The sequence below is a fragment of the Canis lupus genome, chromosome 27 (assembly GCF_003254725.2).
Source record: "Canis lupus dingo isolate Sandy chromosome 27, ASM325472v2, whole genome shotgun sequence".
In the NCBI taxonomy this organism is placed as follows: domain Eukaryota; kingdom Metazoa; phylum Chordata; class Mammalia; order Carnivora; family Canidae; genus Canis; species Canis lupus.
Window position 1 is genome coordinate 266,008 of NC_064269.1, and position 27,230 is coordinate 293,237.

Sequence of the window (27,230 nt, forward strand, 5' to 3'; positions counted from 1 at the left end):
TTATTGTGTTATATCTCTTTGGAAAAAATGTAACTTATTCCATTAACGTAAAATGATAAGAAACAGGTGAGTGCTCAGACAGTCTTGTCTATGAGCAACCAGAAAAGACTATGGATGGTGAGCTCTTCACTTTAACATCTATATCAGACCATGTAGGAAATTAAGATGAAAAACCAAGTCCACTTACTGTGTAGTAAGACTCCTAACTATTGTCCCAAGACAAACAATTTGGTTTAGTGATTCATTGCTGCTGAGGGGCTCACTGACTACAGGAACCAGACTTGGACGCATTTTAACCGTTACCTGCAAGAGTCATTCTCCTGAGTAAGAGTGAGGGAGGTACGACCTGCTGTGAAAGGGGCAATGGAAGGATAAAGACAGTATGGATATTTTCTGATGAGGAAAGCTAATAAGTCATATGTCATCATTTCCAAGATACTCTCTGAAGGCTACATCTCATTGCATCCCGGAGTCTAAGTTTGTCATTTTTCTTCATGTCAGTGGAAAAGACCGGTTTTTAACAATGGAAATTATCTGACTATAAAAATGAATTTTATCAGGATAGCTTATTTTTCCTTTATAGTCTACAGTTTCCCTTTTAACATGATTGGCAAAATAGGGAAATCTTCAGCAAAAGACTTTCTTTTCTTAGTGATAAGGAGAAATTTTAGAGATATTAGTTAAAATACACATTTTTACTTAGTGCATATAAAATAAAATTTATATTTGTCTGTGGCTTCAAGTAAGCTTCTTATAGTACAGCAATATGGATTATTTGTATGAATATATAAGCTACCTTGCTTTGATATGAGAAACAATAAAGGTTATTGACATCTAAATTTCAGTGACACAGGTGAAGACTGGCCATTTTCTATATAAGTTAAAATAGATAAGACCTGACTTTCAGCTAATAAGAAAAAGAGACATTAATGATATAGAAGAATGTTTAAGTGAAAGAACGAAATGAAGGGTTTCAAGAATTTACGTAGTAAAATCCAAGGATTTCCCTTCCGCTCTGGTTTCAGGGGTATCTATACATTTTTGCATAATGACATTCATTTATATGAAGAAAAGACTATTCTGTGGACCATGTTCTTGAAGGCTTGCTTCACCTGCTGGTTTCTTAAGGTATATATGAAAGGATTGAGGAGGGGAGTCACTGAGGTAATGATCACAGCTACGCCTTTGTTTAAACTCACCCTTTCCTTTGCAGAAGGCTTGATGTACATGAAGATGCAGCTGCCATAAGAGAGGGAGACTACTATCATGTGGGAGGAACACGTGGAAAAGGCTTTTTTCCTTTGACTCGTGGAAGGAATTCTCAGAATTGTGCGGATGATGTGTGTGTAGGAGAGCATAACTAGGGTTAAGGTGACCATAAGCGTTACCACCGCTAAAACAAATGCCATGAGTTCTAGAAAGTGAGTGTTTGTGCAAGAAAGCTGTAGAATTGGTGAAGAGTCACAGACAAAATGATCGATTATATTGGAGGCACAGAAATCCAACTTCAGCATCAGAATTACAGGTGGAAAGATGACCAGGAATCCTGCAAGCCATGAGCTAAAGACAAGGAGGATGCAGACTCTGGTGCTCATGATGGTCATGTAATGCAGAGGTTTGCAGATGGCCACGTAGCGGTCATAGGACATGGCGGTCAGGAGGTAAAACTCTGTCACCCCCAATAAGATGACGAAAAATACCTGAGCCAGACAGTCATTGTAGGAAATGGTTCTGTCTCCCGTCACAACAGTGACAAGGAATCTGGGAATTGTGGCAGACGTGAATGACATTTCTAGGAATGAGAAGTTTCGAAGGAAGAAATACATTGGAGTCTTCAGGTGGGGATCCGTAAGGGTGAGGAAGATAATGACCAGGTTCCCAGTCACACTGCACATGTAGGTGACCAGGAGAAATATGAAAAGTACAACCTGCCACTTTGGGTCATCGGTCAACCCGAGAAGAATAAACTCTGTTACCTTTGTGTGATTTCTCATGATTTTCCTTCTTTCTGATGCTATTCTCTGTTTTAGCTGAAAATAGATGCAAAAAAATGAGACAGAAAAGAAACTGGCACACACACAAGCGTGCACACACACATTTCAAAAACCATTGCTGTCTTTTGCATTAAGGGAAAATGGTTTTGTACTAAAAAGAGACAAAATACTTCTAAATTTATTTATGGTATCATATGTTGGTTCATTGTTTCTATATTTCTTTAGTTTTATTTTCACATATCTCTTTATAAATCTATCTTCTGAATATTTCAGGATATTCCTGAAAGCATGAAAAAGGAGATTAAAACCTCTGAGACCCAAACCTCCTTTAATAAAACCATGAGCTTGCTCCCAGCATCCCATCATACTCTTTGAAGGTACTTTTTGTTGTTGCTTTCCTCTTCAGATTTTTATTTTTTTTTCTCCTTTGGCTAAAAATTTCTTTCTATTTCCCTATTCAAACTTCTGCAATCTACAGAGACCACTCACTTGCGCACCCGGTAAAGTGTCCCTGATAACAGTATACGGACACAGTTAATCTAATTCCATGGCTCTACCCTAAGACGTTCTAGTGTTCATGACTAAGCTGTTCTAATAGTCTCTTCTAAGATGTTAATATGTTTTTCTTATGTATTTTTTTACTTATCTCTTTACCTATCATGACATTCTCCTATATAAAGCAGTATTTTTATTTGAAGTCCTAATTTTGTTTTTGTAAACTCTTAATGTTCTTCCTTATTTCTCAAATAACTCAGGTACTTCTTCGCACATTGTCCTTTCTTTCTTGAGGGATGATAAAAGGGAATAGTTCAACATTCAGGCTACGTTTTGGGAGGCCAAAGGTACTATTATTTTTTATTTTCTGTTTGGCTTTAACAAAACCCTGGGTGTTGTTCAGGATTTGTTTGTTTTTCCTGTTCAATGTTATTACTTTCCATAAAAGCTTTAGATGTGCTCTCATCTAAGACCATTTTTCCCTTTTTTTTAAATAATAAATTTATTTTTTATTGGTGTTCAATTTGCCAACATACAGAATAACACCCAGTGCTCATCCCGTCCAGTGCCCCCCTCAGTGCCGGTCACCCATTCACCCCCACCCCCTGCCTTCCTCCCCTTCCACCACCCCTAGTTCATTAGGAGTCTTTATGTTCTGTCTCCCTTTCTGATATTTCCTACCCATTTCTTCTCCCTTCCCTTCTATTCCCTTTCACTATTATTTATATTCCCCAAATGAATGAGAACATATAATGTTTGTCCTTCTCCCATTGACTCATTTCACTCATTTTAAACATACTTTATCCAGAAAGCCTGGACAGGCTGAAATGTCTCCGTTGTTTTCTCTATCCTTCAGCAGTTTCACAGCTTTCATAAGGAATAATATTTTCTGAGGATTAGCCAATTAATTTAAGATGTTAATGAACTTACTAAAATCTTTCACCTGCCTCAGTGCCACAGGAATGATTCTTACTTTCCATCATCTGTGTCTACCTCTTTGTGGCTATCAGATAAGGATCTTTTTGGCTTCTGCCTTTACATGATGGAAGCTAACCTTTACTAAGTATAAAGTCACACCATGTCAAACGAAAGTATAAAGAATATCTATTCAGTGTTAAGATATATGAATTAAATTGTTTGGAATCTTGCACAAAAATAATACAGTTTGTGTCCTGAAATTGATATTTACATGACTATTAAAAGGTATCTAAGCATATCTAGATGAAAACAAAACATCATGAATATGTGGTTCTATCAATCACAAAATATCTGTGTCTAAAAACAGAAATGTCAAAAAGATTGAAGTAGTTTAAATCTTTTCTTCATTTGTATATTCCATATAAATTGTGTGGTTCAATTTTATTCATATTTAGCATTGTGCACAATTGTGTATATTTATATAAAGCATAAACATATAGTATAAAAGCAAAAAAATATATTGCTCTAAGATACTGTTAAGGACATACTTACTTTTATGGTAAATATGCCTGGTTTAGTCAATGTTGTTTCCTTGATTTATTTAAACATTATCGCTTGGGATATTTCAAAAGCCTTTGCAATCTGTTTCTCTTCTGTCATTTTATGTTTCTAACCAAATACCCAAAATATTGATCATAAAAAATAATTCCAAGAGCTCCTCTATTGTGCTTATAAAAGGGGTATTAGCCCATTACTGTCCATCAGCCCAAATTTCTCTAAGGATCTGAGGTCTAGCATAACCTAGCTGCCGTCATTTATAAAAAGTATTATATTGATACTTAAAATGAAATAAGCTATAGTTGAAACAAGGCTAACATATTGTCTTTCCAAGTTTAGTGGACAGAATGATGTGATCTTAGTGCTGTTATTCAGGCTAGGCCTAATTTTATCTGCTCCATTCACAATGGACTCAGGGGGATTAGATGAATGAATAAACAGAAGGTACTATGGTGACTGGTGTTCTCAGGACACGGGCACTAAACTACGGCCCAAAGTAGTACACAGTTTAGAATAGAATACTTAGGTGAGATTGGCCTGAAATTAGAACAGAAAAATATATAGAATCATTTAAACTTTTTCTTTTGGGATTTTACTTATTCATTCATGGGAGACACAGAGAGAGGCAGAGATACAGGCAGAGGGAGAAGCAGGCTCCCTGTGGGGACCCAGTGGGACTCGATCCAGGACCCGGGGTCATGACCTGGGCTGAAGGCAGACGCTCAACTACTGGCCACCCAAGTTCTCCTAGAAGCATTTACACTTTTCTAATATTTTGTAAATTCACAAGAAGAAACTTAGTAACGGGGTAATAGGGGTTAGCAATTTCTGAGGGCAACAGACCAAGTTGTGATCAGTGGGTGTTTCTCCAATCTTAGGGAAAATATTAAGAATTCACCGTGTTGATATAGACTGAGGCTGAGGTCTCCATCATTCTACACCATAAGAGATGTGAGGCTTGTCTTTATGGTTTCACATTTTTCTACTGAATGATGATATAGTAATCTTGATCATGATTAGAATTATTACCATTATTCATAAAATAATTACTTTATTTTTTAAAAATTTTATTTTCTTCAATAAGTACACTTTATTTTTTATATTTCTTAAAAAAAGATTTTATTTTTTATTCATGAGAGACACAAAGAGAGGCAGAGACAGAGGCAGAGGGAGAAGCAGGCTTCCTGTGTGGAGGTTCTCCCAAGGTCCCCAAGGATCCTGGGATTATGACCTGAGTTGAGGGCAGATGCTCAATCACTAAGCCACCCACGTGTCCCATATTAACTACTTTTTAGGTGCGTGTTATGTGTTGGGTTCAAACTCAGGTTCTGAGAATACAGAGATGATAAAGACAATTTTTTTGCATGATTTTCACTTGCAGAAAAATGTGAGATTTATTTTTGAAATTGCAGATTCTTTATTTCATGTCCAACTGAAGCAATATCCCACCCTTCCCATCTGTATCATCTTATTTCTCACTGCATTGATCTGAAATGACACGTATTATACCCTTTTACATTCATTATTTGAGACTTATATTTAGTTGCTACTTAATCAGGGAATTACATAAGACATATAAATACATTAGATTAAATGAAATTTAGGATTATTTAATGACCTGAAAATGATAGATACTATCTGAACAAAGATTTTGAGATATTTTTACTGTTTTTTTGGGGGGAGTCATGAAGTTTCTCAAGGTACATGACAACCTAATGCAGAGTCGCAGAGGGAGACTGTTAAAACAGAGCAGCTATTTTAAATTAACAGTGTATTAATCTATTCCTGATAAAACTCTATAATTTGAATAAGGTGCCATAAACATATTCATGTTTCATTACAAACATTTTTGCAATTCTATTTATCTGATGTTTGTGTGTAGGCCAAAATATTAGTTAAAATAATACATTACAGTGAACCTGTTATTTAACATAGATGCAGGAAAAATTGGTTTAATGTATCCGACATCATCCTAATTTGATTATGTAGAGAAGGAAAGAAAATTTTCCCTCTACTTTTCTGGGTTTTTTGAGTGAGACCATCTTCTATAATAAAAGACAGATTAACAAGAGAAAAACAAACAAGTTTTTTGGGTTTATGTTGTTGTTGCTTTTTAAAAAGCTCGTGTGCACGCATGCGGGGATCAGAAGGGAGGGTCACAGAGACAGGGAGAGAGAGAGAACCTCAAGCTGGCTCCATGCCCAGCATGCAGCTATAGCCCCACATGCGGCTGGATCTCAAGACCCTGAGATCATGACCTGAGGTGAAATCAAGGGTGGGATGTTTAACCTCCTGAGCCACAAGAGGCGCCCTCAAAAGAAAAATAAGTTTAATAACATGTATACCTCCTGTGTACATGGAAGAGATCCAGGAAGTCTGAGGAACTCCCCAAAATGGCCCAAGGCCACTACCTCACTATCTTAGAAAACTTCTTCAGCTACTGTCATAGGAAGATGTGGGATGGGGAGGACCCAGTTATAGGAAGTTATAAGGAGAAGCACAGTGCAGAGGGTATGGTTGTGATGCAGACTGAAGTTGCTACCTTCTCCTTTGATAAAATTTTTGTAGAGCTCTGGTCATCCTCCACTTCCTGGTACAGAGAGGTACAGAGACACCATCGCTAATCTAGATTTCCCTTATAAATGTCAATGTCTTACGAAAGATGAACTCTACTGAGTTTTCTGCCATTTCTAAAGTATCCAGCTCAAAATAATCCTTATGCCAAAGATGCTTATTGGTAGTGCACTCTGCTCTTTAATAACACCTGCAAATATCCCATTTCTACATGAGGTTTATCTATCGGTTTCCAATGGACATGAATTTTTGATGGGCACTATGCAAACCAGTAAAGTACCCCAAACGAATACAGCTGACCCTTGATAGCATGGGTTTCAACTGAACAATTCCATTTACATGCAGATTTTTTTAAAAAAACACATTGAAAATTATTTTGGAGAATTGCAATAATTTGCAATAATGTAGAAATACTGTAGCTTATAAATATATAAAAAAAGAAAACATTAGGTACGTCATGAATGCATATAATATATGTAGACACTATTCTATCATTTACTATTGTTAAAGATACACAGATATACTGTAAAAAGTTAAAATTTTTCCCTTTGCTCATTTGTTTTGTCCACAGGAGTGAAATCATTTGGTATTTGTCTTTCTCTGACTGAGTTAGAATGGAGATGGGTAGAGAATGGATTAAATAAGTGATTAAATAGGAGATGAAGGAGTGTATTTGTTGTGATGAGCACCGGGTGAGGTATGGAAGTGTTGAAACACTATACTGTACACCTGGAACTAATATTACACTACATATTAACTTGGAATTTATATAAGAACATTTTAAAAATGTTAAAATTTACCAAAACTTACACAAACACTTGCAGACTATAGTGGCACCACTTAAAATGGAGGGGAATGTAAGCAGATGTAATGATGTAGTATTAAATCCCAATTGTGTAAGATGAACTGTGGATCATACTCTATATCACTGTACGTCATACTGGGCTCTGATAACGTTCCTTGCCACCTCCTGTTGCTATTGTGTTGAGCTCCAGTTGTAACTGCTTAAAAGGCCATGGGACCCTAATATCTCAGTGGGAGTTGTTCGTCTATCCTGGAAATTGCTTATCACCCAAAAAAGTGAAATCTTGCAGTTCTTGAGTAGTTCTCAAGGTTTTTGGTGCAGTACCATAAACCCCGAATAAATATGTGCATGGAATGCACATTAAGTGCTGCTGGTGATGCTGGGAATGCTCCTAAGAAGCTGAGAGAAGTCACGACATTATAAGAAAAACTTGGATTGCTTGATGTCTACTATAGATTGAGTCTGCATTAAAACAATGTTTCCGAATATCTGTATAAATATTTTTTCTTTGAAGTGAAGTTATGTAACATAATCAGAGACAGGTTTTTAAAGATTATTTATTTAATTATTTATTTAATAGAGACGGCACACATGAGTGGGGTGAGGAGCAGAGGGGGAAGGAGAGGAAGAGGGAAAGACCCTAAGCAGACCCCATGCCAAGTGCAGAGCCCAATGTGGGGCTCAATATTATGACCCCAAGGCCGTGACCTGAGCAGAAAACAAAAGTCGGCTGCTTGACTGATGGAGCCATCCATATGCCCCCAGAGACAGGTTTCAAATTTAATTATTAACTATTTATTAATTTTATCTTTTAGTTACACTATTTTTTATCATTCATTTTCTATGACACGACTGTAACGGATTCAAAAGTAATAAAAAAATTCTACCTGTTTTTCCTGAAAATATCTGAAGTCAGACTCCCATGAAGACATATAATAAGCTTTTCCCAAAGCACAAATATTGATTAAGTTCTTCAGCTTTATAGTAGGATACGACCTCATCTGCTCATTTGGTTCAGAATCATAGATATGAAGCTTCCACCTCGTATGGGATTTAACTTGGGGGAGAGAGCCTTCAAACTTGCATAGCTAGTGTATGTAGTAGTAAAAAAAAAAAAAATAGGGAAAAAGGATGAATCTTGTAGTAATTTTCAAGTAATAAAAAAGTTTTTTAAAGATTTTATTTATTTATTCATGAGAGACAGAGAGACAGAGAGGGGCACAGACGTAGGCAGAGGGAGAAGTAGGCTCCATGCAGGAAGCCCGACCTGGGACTCAGTTCCGGGTCTCCAGGATCAGGCCTTGGGCCGAAGGCAGGTGCTAATCCGCTGAGTCACCCAGGGATCCCAATAAAAAATTTTAATTATGAAAATTAAAATGAGGAATGGAGAAAGTTTAAATATCACCATTTCAGGTCTTCCTTAGAAAACTGAATCTATCGTTCCAACTCTGGAAAACTATAAGCATCTGCCTTAGGCTCAGGTCATGACCCAGGGTCCTGGGATCCAGCTCCAGGTCAGGCTTCCTGCTCAGCGGGGAGTCTGCTTCTCCCTCTCCCTCTGCCCTTCCCCCCATTCATGCGCTCTCTCTCTCTCTCTCTCTCAGCTACATAAAATCTTTTTTTAAATTACTAATTTTCATTATTTGTTGTGCCATATATCTTCTTTCCTCTTCATTTTTCCTTCTATTCACCGTATCTGTAAATGGCAGTTAAATTTACCATCTATTCCACAGACGCTAATATGTCAAGGTAGGAGCCTAATGCAATTACAGAAACATGTAGATATCATCCAAAAATTCTGACTTCGTTCTGAATGCAGGAAGTGCATAATATTTTTCTCTTTTTAAGATAGAGTTGGAGGGTTTTTATTTTGTTTTTGATTTTGACAGTCCCGAGATTGATTGCTGGGTGTCAGAAGCAGAAATACATGCTTCAGAAGAGGTATGTTGGGGTTGGCTCTCAAAGTAGAGGGCTGTACTGATATTTTTTTAATCTAATATGCCTGGTGTTAATTTCCCCTTCCTAAGGATATGTTTATTACATTTATCTATCTATCATCTCTCTATCTAATCCATAAGCTCTATTCTGAATTTGGGGCTTGAACTCACAACCCCCAAATCACAAGTTGCATGCCTACTGACTTAGCCAGACAGGAGCCCCTCATTATTGAAATAAACTTTTTCTTTTATGGTAGTTCTATATTTACAGAAAAAAACAACAAAGAGAGTACAGAGCACTACTACATATCCGTTGTCAAGCTTCCTACATTGTTAGCACCCTGCATCCCTACGGTATATTTGCCACAACCAAGGAAGCGAGGATGGGATATTACCACTAACTAAACTCCACACTTAATTCAGATTTCACAGACATTTTTTCCTCTACATGTCCTTCTGCTCTTCCAGGATTCTATCCAGGATACAGCATTAATTCTCATCTCTCCCAGGCATCTCTTGACTCAGACAATTTCCTCACAATGGTCTTGTTTGGATGACCTTATGTTTTGAGGAACCCTGATCAAGTATTTGACAGAATGTCCTTCCATTTGGCTTCCTTTGATGCTTTTATCCCCCTAAACTGAGTGGATCAAAAGACTAGAGAAGCAGCTGTATAATTGGGTAGAAACCAAAGAAACTCAAGGGATAAAGTCCTTAAATGGAGTGTGGGTTCTGAGAAGAAAAATCACAGAGAAAAAGGGGCCTTTTTGTCACCCCATACCAGCAAATTCATACTATCAACAGGATGCAACAGGATGACATAAACTGTGGTCATCGGGCCAAGGTAGTGTTTTCCAGGTTCCTTCATTATCAAAGTATCTTCATAGCTTCCGTAACCCTCTGCCAGCACTTCACCTAGGGCATCTCAGACTCGGGCGGCTAAGCCCACTCTCTTGAGGTTGGAAGGTATCTACATAGATTATTGGGAATTATTCTGTACAGAAAATTTGTCTCCTCTGATTTCTTTATTTCTCAAATTATTATGTATGGTGGACTTGATATGTATCTTACATTTTGAGTTATCATAGAATACCATGTTCTTTATTTTATGCTCAAATGCTTCCACCTTGGGTTATTGGACCTCTTTCAATTTGATGCCTGTGTCCTTTCAAAATGCTCAATGTTTTTCTTTATGTTTTAAGGACTCCCCTACTGTCTGACACTGGAAGATTCTTCACAATCATCTTGAATGTCCCCTGCGCAACCCTAGCATCAGCCATTTGTGCAATCAACCTGCTTCCTTTGGCTGGAGAATGTGATCAGAAACCAGAATCACGTTGCTAGGTGTATTGGTTGCTACTGAGGTGTCATTGCCTCTAGACTCTCAACAAACGACCCCCACACACGTGTGTTTACATAAAATCTGTCATTATCTCTGCATCTGCTCATCTGCATCAATGCTAAAGATGAGTTCATACCAATGTCCCCAACTCTAATCCTGTATCACATGATTCATCCTCGCGGTCTCCTTTGCTGGTTTGTAACCTCCTATTTCAACAGTGAGAAATGTGACGGTGGCCACCACTGGCCATGCATTTTCTTGTTCCTTCCAGGATGTACCCACTCAAGCTTCATGACTGTAACCCTATCTCTCGCTGAGAAACGACATTACCAACCAGAGTGCAGTGTCTATGCGCTGTTCCTTGTGTATTTATTTTTCTATTTTCCAGCCAGAAAGCTGTTTTTTAAAGTTACTTAGGCCAGCAGCTTTCTCTTCATTCTCTTCATTAAAATTATGTCGTATATTTGTAATGCAGTGTGATTCTGTGACCACAGCCTCCATTTCTTCCATGTATCCCCTGACTTCCTAAGTTTTAAAAATGTGAATATGTGAGTATTCATTATTTGTGTCTTGAAGGTCTACGGGCTCTGACAGATGCATAGTGCCAAGGATCCACCACAGTAATACTATTAAGATTAGTTCCACCACCAAATATCCCTTGAATTTCATGTGAACACAAGTTTTCAAATCAGCTGGGTAGATACCAAGGAGCACAAATGCTGATTTATACAATTTGTCTACTTTAATTAATAAGGTGCTGCCAGGGTGTCTGCTATACTCTTTTCCATCCTCATGAGTGATAAATGAGAGTTCCTATTGCTCTACAATCTCACCAATATTTAGTATTATCAAGTTTTTGGATTTAAGGTATTTTATAGGTGTACCAATCCATTTTGAACATTCCATTTTTTGTAATATATATATGTATATATATAATATATACATTTAAATACTATTTGCCCGCATATAAATTAACACCCAGTGCTCATCCTATCAAATCCCCTCCTCAGAGTTATTTTTTGTAGTTAAAAAAGGTTATAGTGTAATAAAAGTTTTATGAATGTGCTCTCTCTCTCTCTAACCATTTATTATCCTGTACTCACCCTTCTTCTTGCAATGATGTGAGGTGATAAAATGCCCATGGGATGAAAGGAAGTGAGGTGAATGACATAGGCATTGGGATATAATGCTAGGCTATTACTCATCTTCTGGTGCTGTGTTAGGAGGAGGATCATCTGCTTCTGGACCACAATCGACCACAGGTATCCAAAACCATGGAAAGTGAAACCATGAATAAGGAGGGGACTACTATACACTCAAACAAATTAAGAGGAATGATTGGAGCTGGAGTGCAGAAAATGGTGAAATATAGGAAATAATTTATTTGAGACATCGGTATTGAGGAAAGAAAATCTATTTTTTTTAATTCTAGACCACATTTGGAATGGTACAAAAAACACTTTGTCCTGTAAGAAAAATATCAAAATAGTCTTTGCTAAAGGAGTTTTTCTAAGTTGATTCTGTAAGAAGTTAAAAGAGAAACTTATTTTGATTAATAGTAGGTTATATACCAGAGTACTTGACTACCATTCCCCATCCTGCTGCATATTTTGCTCCCCTCCTTTTCCAACCTCACAAATTGTGTGCTCTATTAGATCATTGGGATTTTTCAGAATTGATTGCTATATTGATATATTTTGAGATTGTAGAAGTAGGCAACTCACGTTAAACAGCACATCTTTTACAAGAACCTTCACTTCCGCCTTCTGCATCTTCCCATCAACATTACACTTTTACCTCATAATACACAAACGAAAGGTACACCATAGGAGTGAACCCTTATTTGTTTTCAGAAAACTTTTCTGTTGATTTTTCATATTTGGAGATTAGAATTACCTACAATTTACATTTGAAAGCACAACCTAAATTTAAAAATTATAGATAGCTACATGACAACAAAGATATTACTCTCCAAATGTAAATAACTTCATTATAATTACAACACCAATTCAACAAATATTATGAAAACAAAATGATCACATATAATTATATATCAAATACAAACTAAATAAAACCTTCGTACATGTGAACAGCAATTAACAAAGAAGAAAATTATCCAGTACAAACTGGCAAATGTGATTTGAAGCATTCAATGCAATATTTGTCTCCTCAAGATAGAATATCAGTACTAAAGATGTTCTCTTTTTAGATTAGGGTGCCCAGTTTTTAGAACATTGGATATGAAATGTCTTTCTCCAACTTTTTGATATGATCATAAAGAACAATATTAAAAATAAATACAATCGGATATAAACAACAATGATTTGTTCAGCTAAATTCATGACAGCATAAAAAACAAACAACCTCTTCCACCATCATTTCTAATCAAGAATTATGGGCCCCAAATTAGGTCCCTGTGAACAGATTTATAAAAAAAATAATTTATTACAACTCAGAAATCATCCTGCTTTGGGATGACACTTCCTGTAATCATAAGAAATTATATATTCTAAGATTAACATCCTACCAAAGCAATTTTTCTGTCCAACATTTAATTAGGTCCAAAGGAAAATAATAATAAAATTTAATCCTCCTTTCCCTACTATCCTCACTATCAAAAAGTTTACCTACAACGAGTGGAGACTATAATGTGTTAATAGAAAGGCTTCAAATTTCATTGATGCTGAAGGTCTAACACTGCTCTTAGGAAAGAGTGAAGGATTGCTACTACTCCTTCCATGAAAACCATTCAGTCATCTGTGGGATGGGCAACTTAAAGGATCCTTCACTGACTCAAACTTGACACCATGGTAAAAGCACATCAGGATGAAATTATCAATGAGCCCATTAATGGGAAAGTCATAAGAAAATGGAATTAATATAAAGTGGTTTTCTTCCACAGGATTTTCCCCAATGCTTGTTTGACATCTTTGTTTCTTAGAGAGTAGATCAGAGGGTTTAACATGGGCGTGACCAATATGTAAAACACCGAAGCCACTTTACGAAGTTCAGGATTGCTTGGAGGTGTGAGATACACAAAGGAGACTGTCCCGTACAGCAAACTTACCACTCCCAAATGGGAGCTGCAGGTGGAGAAGGCTTTCTTTCTCCCTTCACTGGAGGGAATCCTCAGGACTGTGGTCACAATGTACATGTAAGACACGACAATAACAACTATCGTAGGCAAAATGATGAAGGCAGCCAAACAAAGAGATATCATCTTGTTTACAGAGAGATTGGAACAGGAGATCTTCTCAATTTGGTAAGAATCACAGTAGAAGTGATCAATGACTCGGGAAGCACAGAAAGACACTGAGAATGTTGTGCTGACTTGGATGATGGAACTGACCCAGCCACAGAGATAGGAGCCAGTCACCAGCTGAGCGCAAAGGTGTCTTGACATGTGGATACTATAAAGAAGAGGATTGCAGATGGCGATGAAGCGGTCATAGGCCATGACTGCCAGGATGAAACCTTCTGTTACAATAAAGAAGGTAAAAAAGAAGAGCTGGGTAGCACACCCCAAAAAGGAGACAGTATTTTTCTCAGACAGGAAGTTGACCATGGCTTTCGGGGCAATAATAGTGGAGTAGGAGAGGTCAATGAAGGAGAGATTGCCTAGAAAGAAATACATTGGTGTGTTCAGCTGGGAGTCAGTCACAATGATGCCAATCATACTAAAGTTCCCCAAAAGGACCATGCTATAGACCAGCAGGAATAGGAGGAAGAGGAGAATGTGGAGCTCTGGACGGACCCTGAAGCCTACAAGAGTGAAGTCAGTTACATCTGAGTAGTTGCCCGCTCCCTTGTCGCTCATGACAAGAACCTGCTAAGAGGTACAAGACAAGGTTAAAATTTGAACTTTTCACCTACTTCCTGGTGTCATAAAATATCCTTTTTCTCTTGGAATTTGGAAGTTGGAATTTGTTATTGGCACCTTGCTGTCCAACTGTGTTGGGTATGACTTGCAATACCCTTTATAGAAGCTAAATCTAGGGCATGTTGTGATTGCCCATCAGCACATAACCTGTAAGTTACCTAACCCATAGTTTTCTAATGTGACTCCCCAAATCCAGTGCCCTTCCCATTATAGCACATGTGACAGCTTCGCATAAAGCATCATTCCCTTATACCTGTTTAGCTCTTCACTCAATTTTCAGGGTAAGTTTAATATGTCTGAAGGTTTTAGAGGTGAATAGTACTCAATCTCATCTTCAATTTATAATTTCAAATTCATTTTATTCTTGATAATGCTTCCAATTCTAATTAAAGACTGATTTAAAATGCCATGAATAGGCATTAGACCCCAAAAGACGGTAATATTTAAATAGTCTGTCAGAGTTTAGGTTACCTAGAGATTTGGTTTGGTATCCAAAGTAAAAACCTTGAAAAACAGAACGCATCATCACCTTGTCCAACAAAGAAAGTTCCGACAGGCTACCATGAATTCTACATGTCTCTGTACAAATCTGTCAAAGGGACAATTTGATTTTAAACGTCTGTGCAAATGGAAAAAGAAAGTTCAAAGCAATGTATTGACATAGATGTGGAAAAGTTATTTTATAATGTCTGTATTTTGAGAGATATCCATAAACATTAAAATTTTCAAAACAATTATTTTGAATCTGTCACAGAGTTTTATAGTCTGATTTTTTCTATAACTTTCAAAACTGTTTTCTTCAATGCAGTGACAGCTATTTCTGTATTTCAGATTTTAAAATCATTTGTGATTTAAATCATCCAACAGAGGGGACAGCTAGTGTGGTTTCTCAAAGCACCAAAGGACCTAAAAAGTACTCCTTTTGGGTTTGGCACGTATGACAGAGTCACCATATTCTGCTCTCATTGTCCCTCAGGCATGTGTCTCTCTTCCTCATCCCCTGCCCTAGTCCCTCAGCTCCTACTGCTCTCAGCCCATCTTCCTCCTCCTCACCACATATTAACTTTCCTAAAAATGTTAGCACTTTAGTGCACAAGAAGAAAAAACTGGCAACGGTGCAGTAAAAGGATCCTTAGACCTCTTTTTCACGCCACTGCTCCCGTGACAAACCGCAATCCGCTGATATAATCTTAATTAAATCTATTTTTGAGATGAGCACTAAGTGTCCATGTTAACTTGTGTAAGGATATTGTTATAAGTATTGTTGTAAAACTAGGTTTAAAGGAATAAAGATTTAACGGGGGGGGGAGGGTTTCAGGCATCAGACATCAGATATTAGGTAAGTAATGGAAGAGACAAAAAGAGATTTTAGAGAAAGTAAGAAGCCTTGTCAAAGCTACCACATTCACATCATACAACTGGATATCTGGCAGTATTTTAGCAGAAAATCTCCTCTGCTTTATTTACAGTTCCCATTGCTATTAACCAATTATATTGTCTGAAACTATATCAGCCGGTTGGCATGACAGGAAATTATTGTTTTGAGATCATTATCAATTTTTTAAAGATTTTATTTATTTATTCATGAAAGACACACAGAGACAGAGAGGCAGAGACAAAGGCAAAGGGAGAAGCAGGCTCCATGCAGGGAGCTGGACGTGGGACTTGATCTCAGGTCCCCAGGATCACGCCCTGGGCTGAAGGCAGGCGCTAAGCCGCTGAACCACCCAGGGATACCCCAGATCATTATCATTTTTGAGAATAATGTGTATTCATTCAATCATTCATTAAGCCACTGAACACTACGGATCACCTACGGTACGCCAGCCAATATATGGGAATACGCAACTGTCAGAAAGGACTTTCTTCCCAGAGTATGAGTGCATTGCATTTTCTTCTTTGCTTACCTTTTTATTGTGAAATAACCAGTGTGTCATGATTTGCCCTTCAGGAAAAAGGATATGATTTTTTTTGAGGTGCATACTCACTTCTTGTTATAATTTGTAACAAATAAATTTCACCAATCAGAAAATAATTTTTATGCATGAAGGCACACAGACATACTCATGAATGGCTAATTATTTGACTAAAATAAACATTAATTTATCTTATCTCTTACCTGAATATGCCTTTCTTTACTTTTCTTGGATAATTCTCTAATGGTAGATGCAAGGATACCAAAGTTATCGTGCTTAATTCTAGAAATGCAAAAAAATTCATAAAATCATACAAAGAAAATTAAAGACGACACCAAAATTTAACATTTTTTAAAATTGATATTTCACACAAGACATAAAATCTTGCTTTGAAATACACAATTTTAATCTGTTTTAGGTTCTGCTTGTGGATTAATAATACCCTTTTCTTCACTTCAGGGTATCTTTTTGTCTCCTTAGTAGTGTTTCTGCCTGAATATCCCCTGTAATTTTGTACCTTTGGAGAGACAAGAGGATGGAAGAGGGATCTAATGAGGTCTCCTCCAGCCCAGTGAATGTTTCTCTGTAGAAACTGAAGAGAAAATGCCCCTGAAGCTGTAGAGCCACCCCGCATGAGCATGCCTCTCCTGCACTAGGGTTTCTCACAGTCCTTGGACTGAGGCAGATGACAGCGAATGAGAATTTAAGCAAGGCAAAGACAAAATCACCAGTGAATAAAGGAGTCCCTGATGGCCTGGGGAACGTGGCAGAGGAGTCCTGGTGCCCTTAGTTAGCTCTACTGCAAGCATTTCAGGTAATTACAGCATGGATTGGGTAGAAAGGAGTCCCTCAGAAAGAAGTAAGAATAAGTCAATTATGGGATGATAACAATGGCAGGCTGCACTTCCATCCCATGAGGCCCACATAGAAGAGACAAAAAGAATAGATTATATTTACTCTTATTACTCACCTTGACTTAACTCTAGATCTCTTTTCATATATTCTTATTAGAAAAAAAACTTGTTTTAAAATTAAGATAATATATTTTACATAATTTCCGTTCCTCAGTTTAATTTTTGCCTTTTTCAGTCACACAGAATTTATCCACTGATGCTTTTACGTGACAGCTCATAGTATTGTATTGTCTGGGTTCATTGTCCCTATTTTCTCATCAGATCTTACTCTCTGCTAAATGACTCCCAACTGAATAAAATACATTACAGATGATGTTACCAGTGTATTCATAATTAATATCAATAATCAAGAGTACTAATAAGTAGGTCTAGGTCCCTGGTATACACTACCCATTCTAATGGGGAGAACTTCGCCCTGTTTCAGCTCCTGTTCTCAAACTGGTCTGCCACACTTTCTAATGGATATCTGCTGGATATTTTTATTTTTTTCTCTGCTGTTGTATATTTAGAAACCCCATTGTTGATTTGCTTTGTCCTCCACAGTGGCTAATAACATCCAGGTCTTGAGACTGTTGGTGGTTTGTTCTCACTTTCTTGTACTTGGAGATTTGTAGTAGTGCATTTTCATCTAAATTTGTGGTAAAACTGTCCATGAGATTTGGTTTTTCTCTCTAGATATCTCTCTGTTTTCGTGTGGATATTTAGAGAGATCCAATAACTACGCTGCCACTGCTACCCGCTCTTCCTAGAAGCTTGTGTGGAAACCTGTCAAACATGATGTCTTCTCTGGTACAAGAACTGAACTGTAGTAAGCATTTTGGCCCCCAAAACTTTGCTCTCTAGTGCCACATCCATGGTTATGTTATATTACATAGCAAAAGAGGTTTGTATAGGAAATTAAGATTATTAATTAGCTGATTTTTAAGACTTTCTTAAATCTTTACTTTTTAAGTATTTCCCACTTTCTAGACTAAGAACCAAAGTGTGAGACTTGAAACCAATAAAATCTAGAAGAGAACACAGGTATTTATTTCTCTGATATTGGTCACAGCAAAATCCTTCTAGTCATGTCTCCTGAGGCAAGGCAAACAAAAACAAACAAACAAACAAAAAACTATTCATATACATCAAAATAAAAACCTTCTGCACAGTGAAGGAAACAACCACCAAAACTAAAAGTGGGTATTGCATGGGAGAAAATATTTGCAAATGATGTATTCAATCAAGGATTATATTCAAAGTATAAAGAACTTATGAAACTCAACACACACAAACAAAATTAACCCCAAATAATTCAATTTAAAAATGGGCAGAAGATGTGGACAGACATTTCTCCAAATAGAACATACAAATGGCCAACAGACACATAAAAAGATGCTCAACATCACTCATCATCAGGGCAATGCAAATCAAAACCACAATGAGAAATCACCTCACTCTTGACAGAATGGCTAAAATAAAAAAACGCAAAAAATAGCAAGTGTTGGCAAGGATGTGGAGAAAAAGAAATCCTTGTGTACTGTTGCAGGAATGCAAACTGGTACAGTCACTGTAGAAGATAGTATGGAGCTTCCTCAAAAAATATAACTACTCTATGATCCAATAATTGCACTAGTGGGTATTTACCAAAAAAAATACAAAAACACTAATTCAAAGGGATACATGCACCCCAAGTTTATTGCAGCATTATTTATAATGGCCAAATTACGGTAGTAGCCCAAGTGTCTATGAACAGATGAATGGATAAAGAAGATGTGGTATTTATATACCATGGAATATTATTCAGCCATAAAAAAGAATGAAGTCTTGCCACTTGCAACAACATGGACAGATGTAGGGAGTATTATGCTAAGTGAAATGAGCCAGTCAGAGAAAGACAAATAACATGATTTAACTTACACATGGAATTTAAGAAACAAAACAAACAAACCAAAGAGGAGGAAAAAGACAAACCAAAAAGCACAGTTAACTAGAGAGAACAAATAGGTGGTTACCAGAGGGGTGGTGGGTAGAGGGATGGGTGAAATAGGTGAAAGGAACTAATAGTACATTCTTCTTGACAAGCACTAAGTAGTATATGGAACTGTTGAATAACTGTATGGGACATCGGAAACTAATATATACTGTATGTTAACTACACTGGAATTAAAATTAAAAAAAAAGTAAAAATAAGTAAATATGTCCCATTTTTACTTGCCAAGATTTAAAGGTCTTCCCTCAAAAAAAAATAAAAATAAAAATAAAAATAAAGGTCTTCCCTCTCTAAAAAGTCAGCACTGCATTATGTACATTATCTACATGGTACAATTGTATTGAAGTAAACTTTTCTGCTGAGATGCATTAGATGAAAGAGATGGCTCACCAAAAAAAAAAAAAAAAAAAAAAAAAAAAAAAAAAAAAAAAAAGGAGGCGTGTTTTCTTTAGGGAGTGTTGAAATACCTTTTTTTGAGGAACCTCTCCTCCATATGCCCAGGAAGGCTACACCCATTAGGAACCCTACTGTCACCTATTTACAAATACTCTGTGATGTTTAATTGTCAGAAACAAAAGATAATGAATAAAGTCAAACACTGTCTTGGAGAGTCTTATAATCTTGATCCAGTCAAATCATCCACGGTCATTGAAGACCTCTTTGTCTCTGGGGAGATAATCATTTGACCCAGAATTCTCTGCTGGTTCTCTCTGTGGAGAACATCTTATTGTTCAAAAGAGTTGCACAGTTGATCCCAGAACCTGGGAGAGGGGCTGTTCATTCAGACTGCTCCAAGGAACGACAGAGATGCATATATTTATAATTTTGTTAAAAGGAAATTAAGAATTGAGTGAATATTTTCTTTTAACTGAAAATATGAATTAATTTGACTTGGACTTTTTCAAATTTCTTCCAAAAAGCATGAGGACTCTGTGGATGCCAATGTATGACAAAACAAAACATGACATTAGGTTGTCTATAATTTTATCAATTAATTCAACATCTAACACGGGGGATCTTATTTTACTTACATTGCAAGAGACTTTCCCACCTTGAAGACTTCCAGAGCAAATCGTATTTAGTTCAATCACAGAATTATTATAGAGATTTTGATCACTGCAGATTTTTTTAAATTTCTTGTAATCACATTTTTAACTATAATATAATTTATGTACATTATATTAGTTGTAGGTGCACAATGTAATAATTTAATGTGTATGTATTAGAAAGTGATCACCACAGTAACTCTAGTTCAATTCCATCAACATAGAGGATTACAAATTTTTTTCTTTTGCGATGAGAAATGTTAAGATCATTCTCTTGGTAACTTTCAAATATACGATATTATTAACTATAGTCAATATGCTGTGCCTTATATCCCCAGGAATTATTTATTATATAACTGGAATTCTGTAGGTTTAAGCCATTTTCATCCATCTTGCCAACTACTTGTACCCCACCTCTATCAACCATCAATCTTTTCTGTGTATTTTTGAGTTGTTTTTTAAAGATTCCACATGTAATTGATATTATATGGTATTTATCTTTCTCTGACTTATTTCACTTAGCGTAATACCCTCAAGGTCCAACCATGTTGCTGCAAATGGCAAAATTCCATTTTTTAAATGACTGAGTAGTATTCCATTATATATATAATATATTTACATATTTTTATATATTTATACATATGTAAAATTTTCATATGTTTATACAAATTTTCCTTATCCATTCATCCATTGAAAGACACTTAGGTTGTTTCCACATCTTGGCTATAGGAAATAATGCTACAATGTACGTGATGATGTATATATTTTTTCAAGTTAGTGTTTTTGTATTCTTCAAATAAATATTCAGAAGTGGAATTACTAGATCATATGAAAAATCTACTTTTGATTTTTTGAAGAACCTCCATACTGTTTTTCATACTGGCTGCACCAATTTACATTCTCACCATCAGTGCTCAAGAGTTCCCTTGCTCCACATGCCTGCCAACACATTATTTATTGTCTGTTTGGTAATTGACACTTTAACATTCTAACAGGTATGAGGTAATATCTTGTTGTGTTGGCTTTTTTTTTTTAAGATTTAATTTATTTATTTGACAGAGGGAGAGAGAGAGAGAGAACACAAGCAAGGGGAGTGGCAGGTGGAAGGAGATGGAGAAGCAGACTCTCCATCAAGCAGGGAACCTGACACAGGGCTCAATCCCAAGACCCGGATCACAACCTGAGTCAAAGACAGATGCTTAATAGACTGAGCCACCTAGGTGCCCTCGTTGTGGTTTTGATTTACATCTCCCTGATGATTAGCAATATTGTGCAACTTTTCATGCACCTGTAGGTCATCTGTATTTCCATCTTTGGAAATTATGTATTCAGATCCTCTTCCTATTTTTTTAAATTGAATTATTCTTTTACTATTGAACTGTATGTTCTTTTACTTTTACATATTTTGGATATGAGCATCTTATAGATGATCTGCAAATATTTTGTTCCAATCAGTAAGTTGCCTTTTCATTTTGTTAATGACTTCTTTTGCTGTGCAGAAGCTTTTTAGATTGTTGCAGTTCCACTTGTTTATTTCTGCTTTTCACGTCTTTGCTTTCAAATGCAGAAAATCAACACTGAGATCAATGCGAAGGAACTTACTGCATGTGTTTTCTTCTCGGAGCTTTAGAATTTCTGGTCTTATGTTCAAGTTAGTTTTTCTGTATTGTGTAAAATAATGGCACAATTTCAATCTTCTGCATGTGGAAGTCCAGTTTCCCGAACACCATTTATTGAAAGGACTGCCCTTTCCCCATTGTATTACCTTGGTTCTGTTGCCACAATTTAACTGGTCATATATATGTCAAGTTTTTTTCTCATGGATGAAATAGAAAATGCTGAGAACCAAGAGAAGCAACTGCTAACAGAATATGGCCTTCAGAGAATGAAGCTATTCTAAAAAAAAAAAAAAAAGAAAAAAGAAAGAAAAAAGAATGAAAATGATAACTTTCTTCCCTAAACATCATACAGCTGGTGCAGGCACTTCATCATTTTTATCTGTAGGAAATTTAGGTTTTGTTGCCATTAGTGACTCTTCAATGTTTGATGAAAAGCAATGCATATGCAAAATTGACCATACCTAGGGAGACCCTTAGGTAAAGTGATAATTAAAAAACAAAACAAAACAAACAAACAAACAAAAACAAAAAACCTGCCCTAAAATAACTGCTTTCCTGCTTTTTAAGCAGATTTGAAAAGAAATTTAATTTGACTAGGAAAATAAAACAGACAGAACTGGACTTACTCTAACCAAGGTATAGGGTGACCTTGCCCATTTCCAGTTATTTCCAACCAATCTCCCTTACTCAGAACAATCAATACAGACATTTGGTGCTTTTTGAAAGTTTTTGTTAAGCCAATTTGCTTTTATGAAGGAACTGAATTAGCAAATGTTTTCACTACACTAAACAAAATATATCCAAAAAGAATTTTCCTTTAATGAAAAAAAGGTGAAAACTGAAAATAGCATTCAGTGTTTCTTTTGCAGCAAACCATTCTAGAGGCACAGCCAAGCTCCTTCCCGGGGAACTACACTCGGCATCTCAGCATCAAGCCACCATAACTTTAACTTGTCTGTGAGCATCTGTGCTTCATCTGAGTTTATTTTGTGCATCTGTTAGCAAGATGCACAAAATAAAGTATCACAAGGTATTAGAAAAATCTGAGAGGTTATTTTTTGGGTCTGAGAATGGTAAAAAATTATATATATATGTTACATATCAATTGATGTTAATTGCTTCTTTGATTTATGCCATTTGGGCTTAGGAGAGGTTTTATAAGAATGCTCTGCTTTTGGATAGGAGGGTAAATCTGCAACTGAAAAATACTTTGCTCAATTACCCATTGTTCTAGAAGTTTCATGCTATCACAGGACCCACATTCTTTAGATTTAACTGAAGCGCCCACGAGATGGCAGCAAACTGCGGTTGTAGCCAGGGTTTGCTTCTGGAGCCAGAACTCTCCAGAAATCCTAAGCAGTTCTGTACATCTTTGCCTGGATCATAACATTCTTTTTATTTTGCAATCTGTTTGCTCATGTTTTATAAACTCTTTTTCTTTGCTTTTAAATATTTATTTATTTCAGAGAGAGAGCAAGAGCGAGTGGGGTTGTGGCAGAGGGAGCAAATCCCCAAGCAGGCTCCCCACTGAGCACAGAGCCCATGACCCAGGAGACCATGACCTGAGCTGAAACCAGGAGTCAGACACTCAACTGACTGAGAAACCCAAGAGCCTCTAGAACTGTTTTTCTTAGTAATTGTAATGTGTTTACAGGAAAGGAAATTTAATAAGTCAAAGAGACGCTAAGAAAGCTTTAGAAAGACTCACTGGAGAAAATATGGTCTTTGCTACGTATGGAGATGTTCACTAGCTATTCCCAGAAACAAAAATAAAATTGATACATTTTATTTTTTTTGATATATTTTAAAGGGCAATAGAAAAGATTAGAAAGCATAGAGGAATATATGATTCTCATAAATGTGAGTTGAGTTTTAAGAAATAAAATAATAAACTATTTTCCACATATGAGTATATAGGACACAGAATTTTAAATATCTGTAAAATTACAGTGATCTCATATTTCTTATACGTTAAATGATAAAATAATGTTTTCTGGAAAAAAATTATTGTATTTCAGATCATTCATTTCTAATATAAGAACAACTACAGGGCAATTATAATTTCACAAGCCTGCAAACCTACTATTCACAAAAGATGAGTTATAATAATTAGTTGTATCTTAAGAGTTGAAAGATAAAAATGTGACACTTATTTGCTAAACATAGACAAAAGTGATGTGATATAGGCTTAAAGACAAAAATAGCTGAAATATTATTTTCTCAAAAGGACATAAAAAAGAGAAATATACATAAAACAAGAAAATATTACAATAAAAAAGGAAGAAAAATAATAGACTATAATAATGAATGTAAATGAGATATACTACCCACAACTTAAGAAAATTGCATTTCTATTGGGGTAGGAGAAACTTGACTTATAAAATGTCACATTTATATAAAATGCCATATAAAAAAGAGAAATATCAAAGTTAACAAGATACACTAGATAAAATTTTTTTAAAAAGTCATATGTGATCTTGATATTAAATAAGGTAAAATTCTGCATAAAGCACTTGTATATATAATAAGAAATGAATCTATATTAATGCAATATGTAATTAATTGTCATGTTTTATATAACACAATAAAGCAAAAAGTATTGTAATGGAGAAAATGACCAAAACCACAAATGATACTTAAATACATTCAGTTTGTAATATATAAACAAAAATCAATGAAAATAGAGACAGCTGAACATCATTATTAATACATTTGAGTTAACAAATACCTTTATGATATTAAAAAAACATGTAGGTTAAAACTTTCACTGAACCAATGTCACATAAGTTTTACCTCTAAGGGCTTCAGAATCAGAAAGTTCTGTTTCAAAAAAAAAAAAAAAGTTCTGTTTCAGCCCTGGCCTTGATTGCTAGCTACTGACAATGTGAACTTGAACACAGTACTTAATTCTTCTGAGATACAATTCCTATTCTTGGAGAATAATTACTACAGATTATACAGTTGATACATATAATGTCACCTTCACCATAAGTCTGATGTGAGGAGTAAGAAAACATATGTATATTTTATACAGCATCTGACATAATTAGTATTTTTCCTTAATACCAACTCTTAAAGAAAGTACTAATTAAAAGTCTTCAAAAATTGACTGCTAAGTAAGACTTTAAATCTAATATTTAATTGGAAAAACTCTAAGCATTGAGAAAAATTTTAGTAATTTGAACTCATATAAAATAAAAACATTGTAATTTTAAAAGTTCTCCAAGTCCTAGAATTATCTGTTAGAAAATACAAGCTAATAAAGACTTTTGTCACAACAGCAACTAATACATAAAATATGTTTACTAAGAAATGTGTGGATCTCAAATATATAAATTCCATTACATTGCTAAAACATATAAAAAAGATGATAATGATGATGGTAATAAAAATACTACTGCACAATACCACTAATTTATACTTTCTTGTGCTAAAAGCTTGAGTCATAGTATTTTATGTGATCTTACATCTGTGGAGTGGAGATAAATTGATGGCTCCCATTCAGTCTTTAAACCACCCAAGGCCTTCAAACACCTGTGTTCAGTCACAGGACATGGACTTAGCCTGTGCTGTCTGATATCATCAGCAATAATAATAAACTTGTTCTTACAAATGAATATCGTAAATAGATCAATTATTTACTAAATGCAATCCTGCTAAAATAGGAAATATTTTTCAAATGCAAAATATTTCTGAAATTCACTGATATAAAGTATTACTAGCTGAGATATTTTTTAAAACTATGTCACCCTACAAGGCATTAAAGCTTATTGGGCAACAAGCATGTGGTAACAGCATAAAATCAACAAGCAAATCCGTGGAACAAAAATACCTTGAATTATGATCTAGATTGCCTCAAATGGACTATATGAGCACAATACTAAACTTCATAAACCAACAGAAATTATTATTATTAAATAATAATGTTAAATAGCAACTCTTAATGTTTACTTTTTTTTACTATTTACTTCTTAAAGATTGAAATGAAGATATCATCACATCAGAAATTAAAAACAGATAATGCTTTTATATATTCTAAGCACAGAAACACCATTTTTTAACACTTAGAAAAACATCTGTTGCCATATATAAAAATATCCTTGATAAGCTAATTCTCCAAGTACAAGGATAACTGGGACGCTTGGGAAGTGACTGTGCCACTGCATCACGGTCTGACCCAGGGCAGGAAGGGATCACTTCCTGTGCAGCACTCTTCTCACAGCATCTTTCACGTCTCTGTTTCTCAGACTGTATATCAGAGGGTTTAGCATTGGGATGATGAGTGTGTAGAGCACAGCCACGACCTTGTTTTGCCCTGGGGAGGAGATGGCCCCGGGCTGGGCGTACATGAAGAACACGGTCCCATAGAACAAAGTCACCGTGGCCATGTGGGAGCCACAGGTGGAGAAGGTCTTACCCCTGCCGTGGGTGGAGGGGATCTTCAGGACAGTGGAGAGTATGTAAGCATAGGAAACCAGGATGACAGTCGTGGTGGTGACAATGATGAGGGCGGAGAGGATGAACAGCACCATCTCGTTCACAGACGTGTCTACACATGAGATCTTGATCAGGGCTGAGACGTCACAGAAGAAGTGATCCAGGTGGTTTTCTCCACAGAAACGCAAGCTGAAGGTGAATCCTGTGTGGACCATGGAGTTAAGGCCTCCACAGATGTAGGAGCCAGTCACCAGCTGAGCGCACACTTTCTGGGACATGTGCACAGGGTAAAGGAGAGGGGAGCAAATGGCTGAGAATCGATCAAAGGCCATGACGGCCAAAAGAATGCTTTCAGTTGTGACAAACAGAGCAAAGAAGAAAAATTGGGCTGCACAGCCATTGTAGGAAATCTTCTTTTCATGAGACAGGAAGTTGGCTAAAGTTTTGGGAGCAATGACTGTGGAGTAGCAGAGATCTACATAGGACAAGTGTCTAAGGAAGAAATACATAGGCGTGTGAAGCCTCGAGTCCATCCTGATGACAATTATCATGCTGACATTTCCCACCACAGTGACCACGTAGACCAGCAAGAAGAATAGGAATAAGAGGATCTGTATGTCTGGAGCTGTTCTGAAGCCCAGCAGAATGAACTCAGTCACTCCTGAGGAATTCCTGCTCAGCTCGCTCTTCATGGCTGAGATGCAGGGGGAACTGGAGAGGTGGTAAACATGAAAGAAATGAGTGATCAGAATACTTGTTTTAGTAAAAAAGTTAACTAAAACCAGCGTGAAAAATTTCATCATGTTGTCCCCAATAAATGACA

At 36.2% G+C, this 27,230-nt stretch overlaps 4 protein-coding genes across 4 annotated transcripts in view; all 4 read right to left on the reverse strand.

The window, feature by feature from the left end:
* Window positions 1-26,472, reverse strand: part of LOC112667130 (olfactory receptor 6C4-like) — a 158,681-nt gene extending 132,209 nt beyond the window's left edge. Inside the window, exon 1 of the mRNA XM_049102606.1 lies at window positions 26,388-26,472. The gene's annotated coding sequence lies outside the window, so the exon portion shown is untranslated. The remainder of the gene's footprint in view (window positions 1-26,387) is intronic.
* Window positions 1,056-1,994, reverse strand: LOC112667287 (olfactory receptor 6C75-like). The gene has a single exon (XM_025458888.2). The coding sequence runs from the start codon at window positions 1,992-1,994 to the stop codon at window positions 1,056-1,058; it is 939 nt and encodes a 312-aa protein (XP_025314673.1).
* LOC112667288 (olfactory receptor 9K2-like) lies at window positions 12,797-14,440 on the reverse strand. Its single transcript, XM_025458889.2, has one exon. The coding sequence runs from the start codon at window positions 14,438-14,440 to the stop codon at window positions 13,499-13,501; it is 942 nt and encodes a 313-aa protein (XP_025314674.1). The 3' UTR covers window positions 12,797-13,498.
* LOC112667134 (olfactory receptor 1009-like) lies at window positions 26,002-27,230 on the reverse strand. Its single transcript, XM_025458649.3, has one exon. The coding sequence runs from the start codon at window positions 27,208-27,210 to the stop codon at window positions 26,164-26,166; it is 1,047 nt and encodes a 348-aa protein (XP_025314434.3). The 5' UTR covers window positions 27,211-27,230; the 3' UTR covers window positions 26,002-26,163.

Coding starts and splice junctions, on each gene's coding strand:
- LOC112667288 (XM_025458889.2), bottom strand. CDS start 14,440: ATGAGCGACAAGGGAGCGGGCAACTACTCAGATGTAACTGACTTCACT.
- LOC112667134 (XM_025458649.3), bottom strand. CDS start 27,210: ATGATGAAATTTTTCACGCTGGTTTTAGTTAACTTTTTTACTAAAACA.
- LOC112667287 (XM_025458888.2), bottom strand. CDS start 1,994: ATGAGAAATCACACAAAGGTAACAGAGTTTATTCTTCTCGGGTTGACC.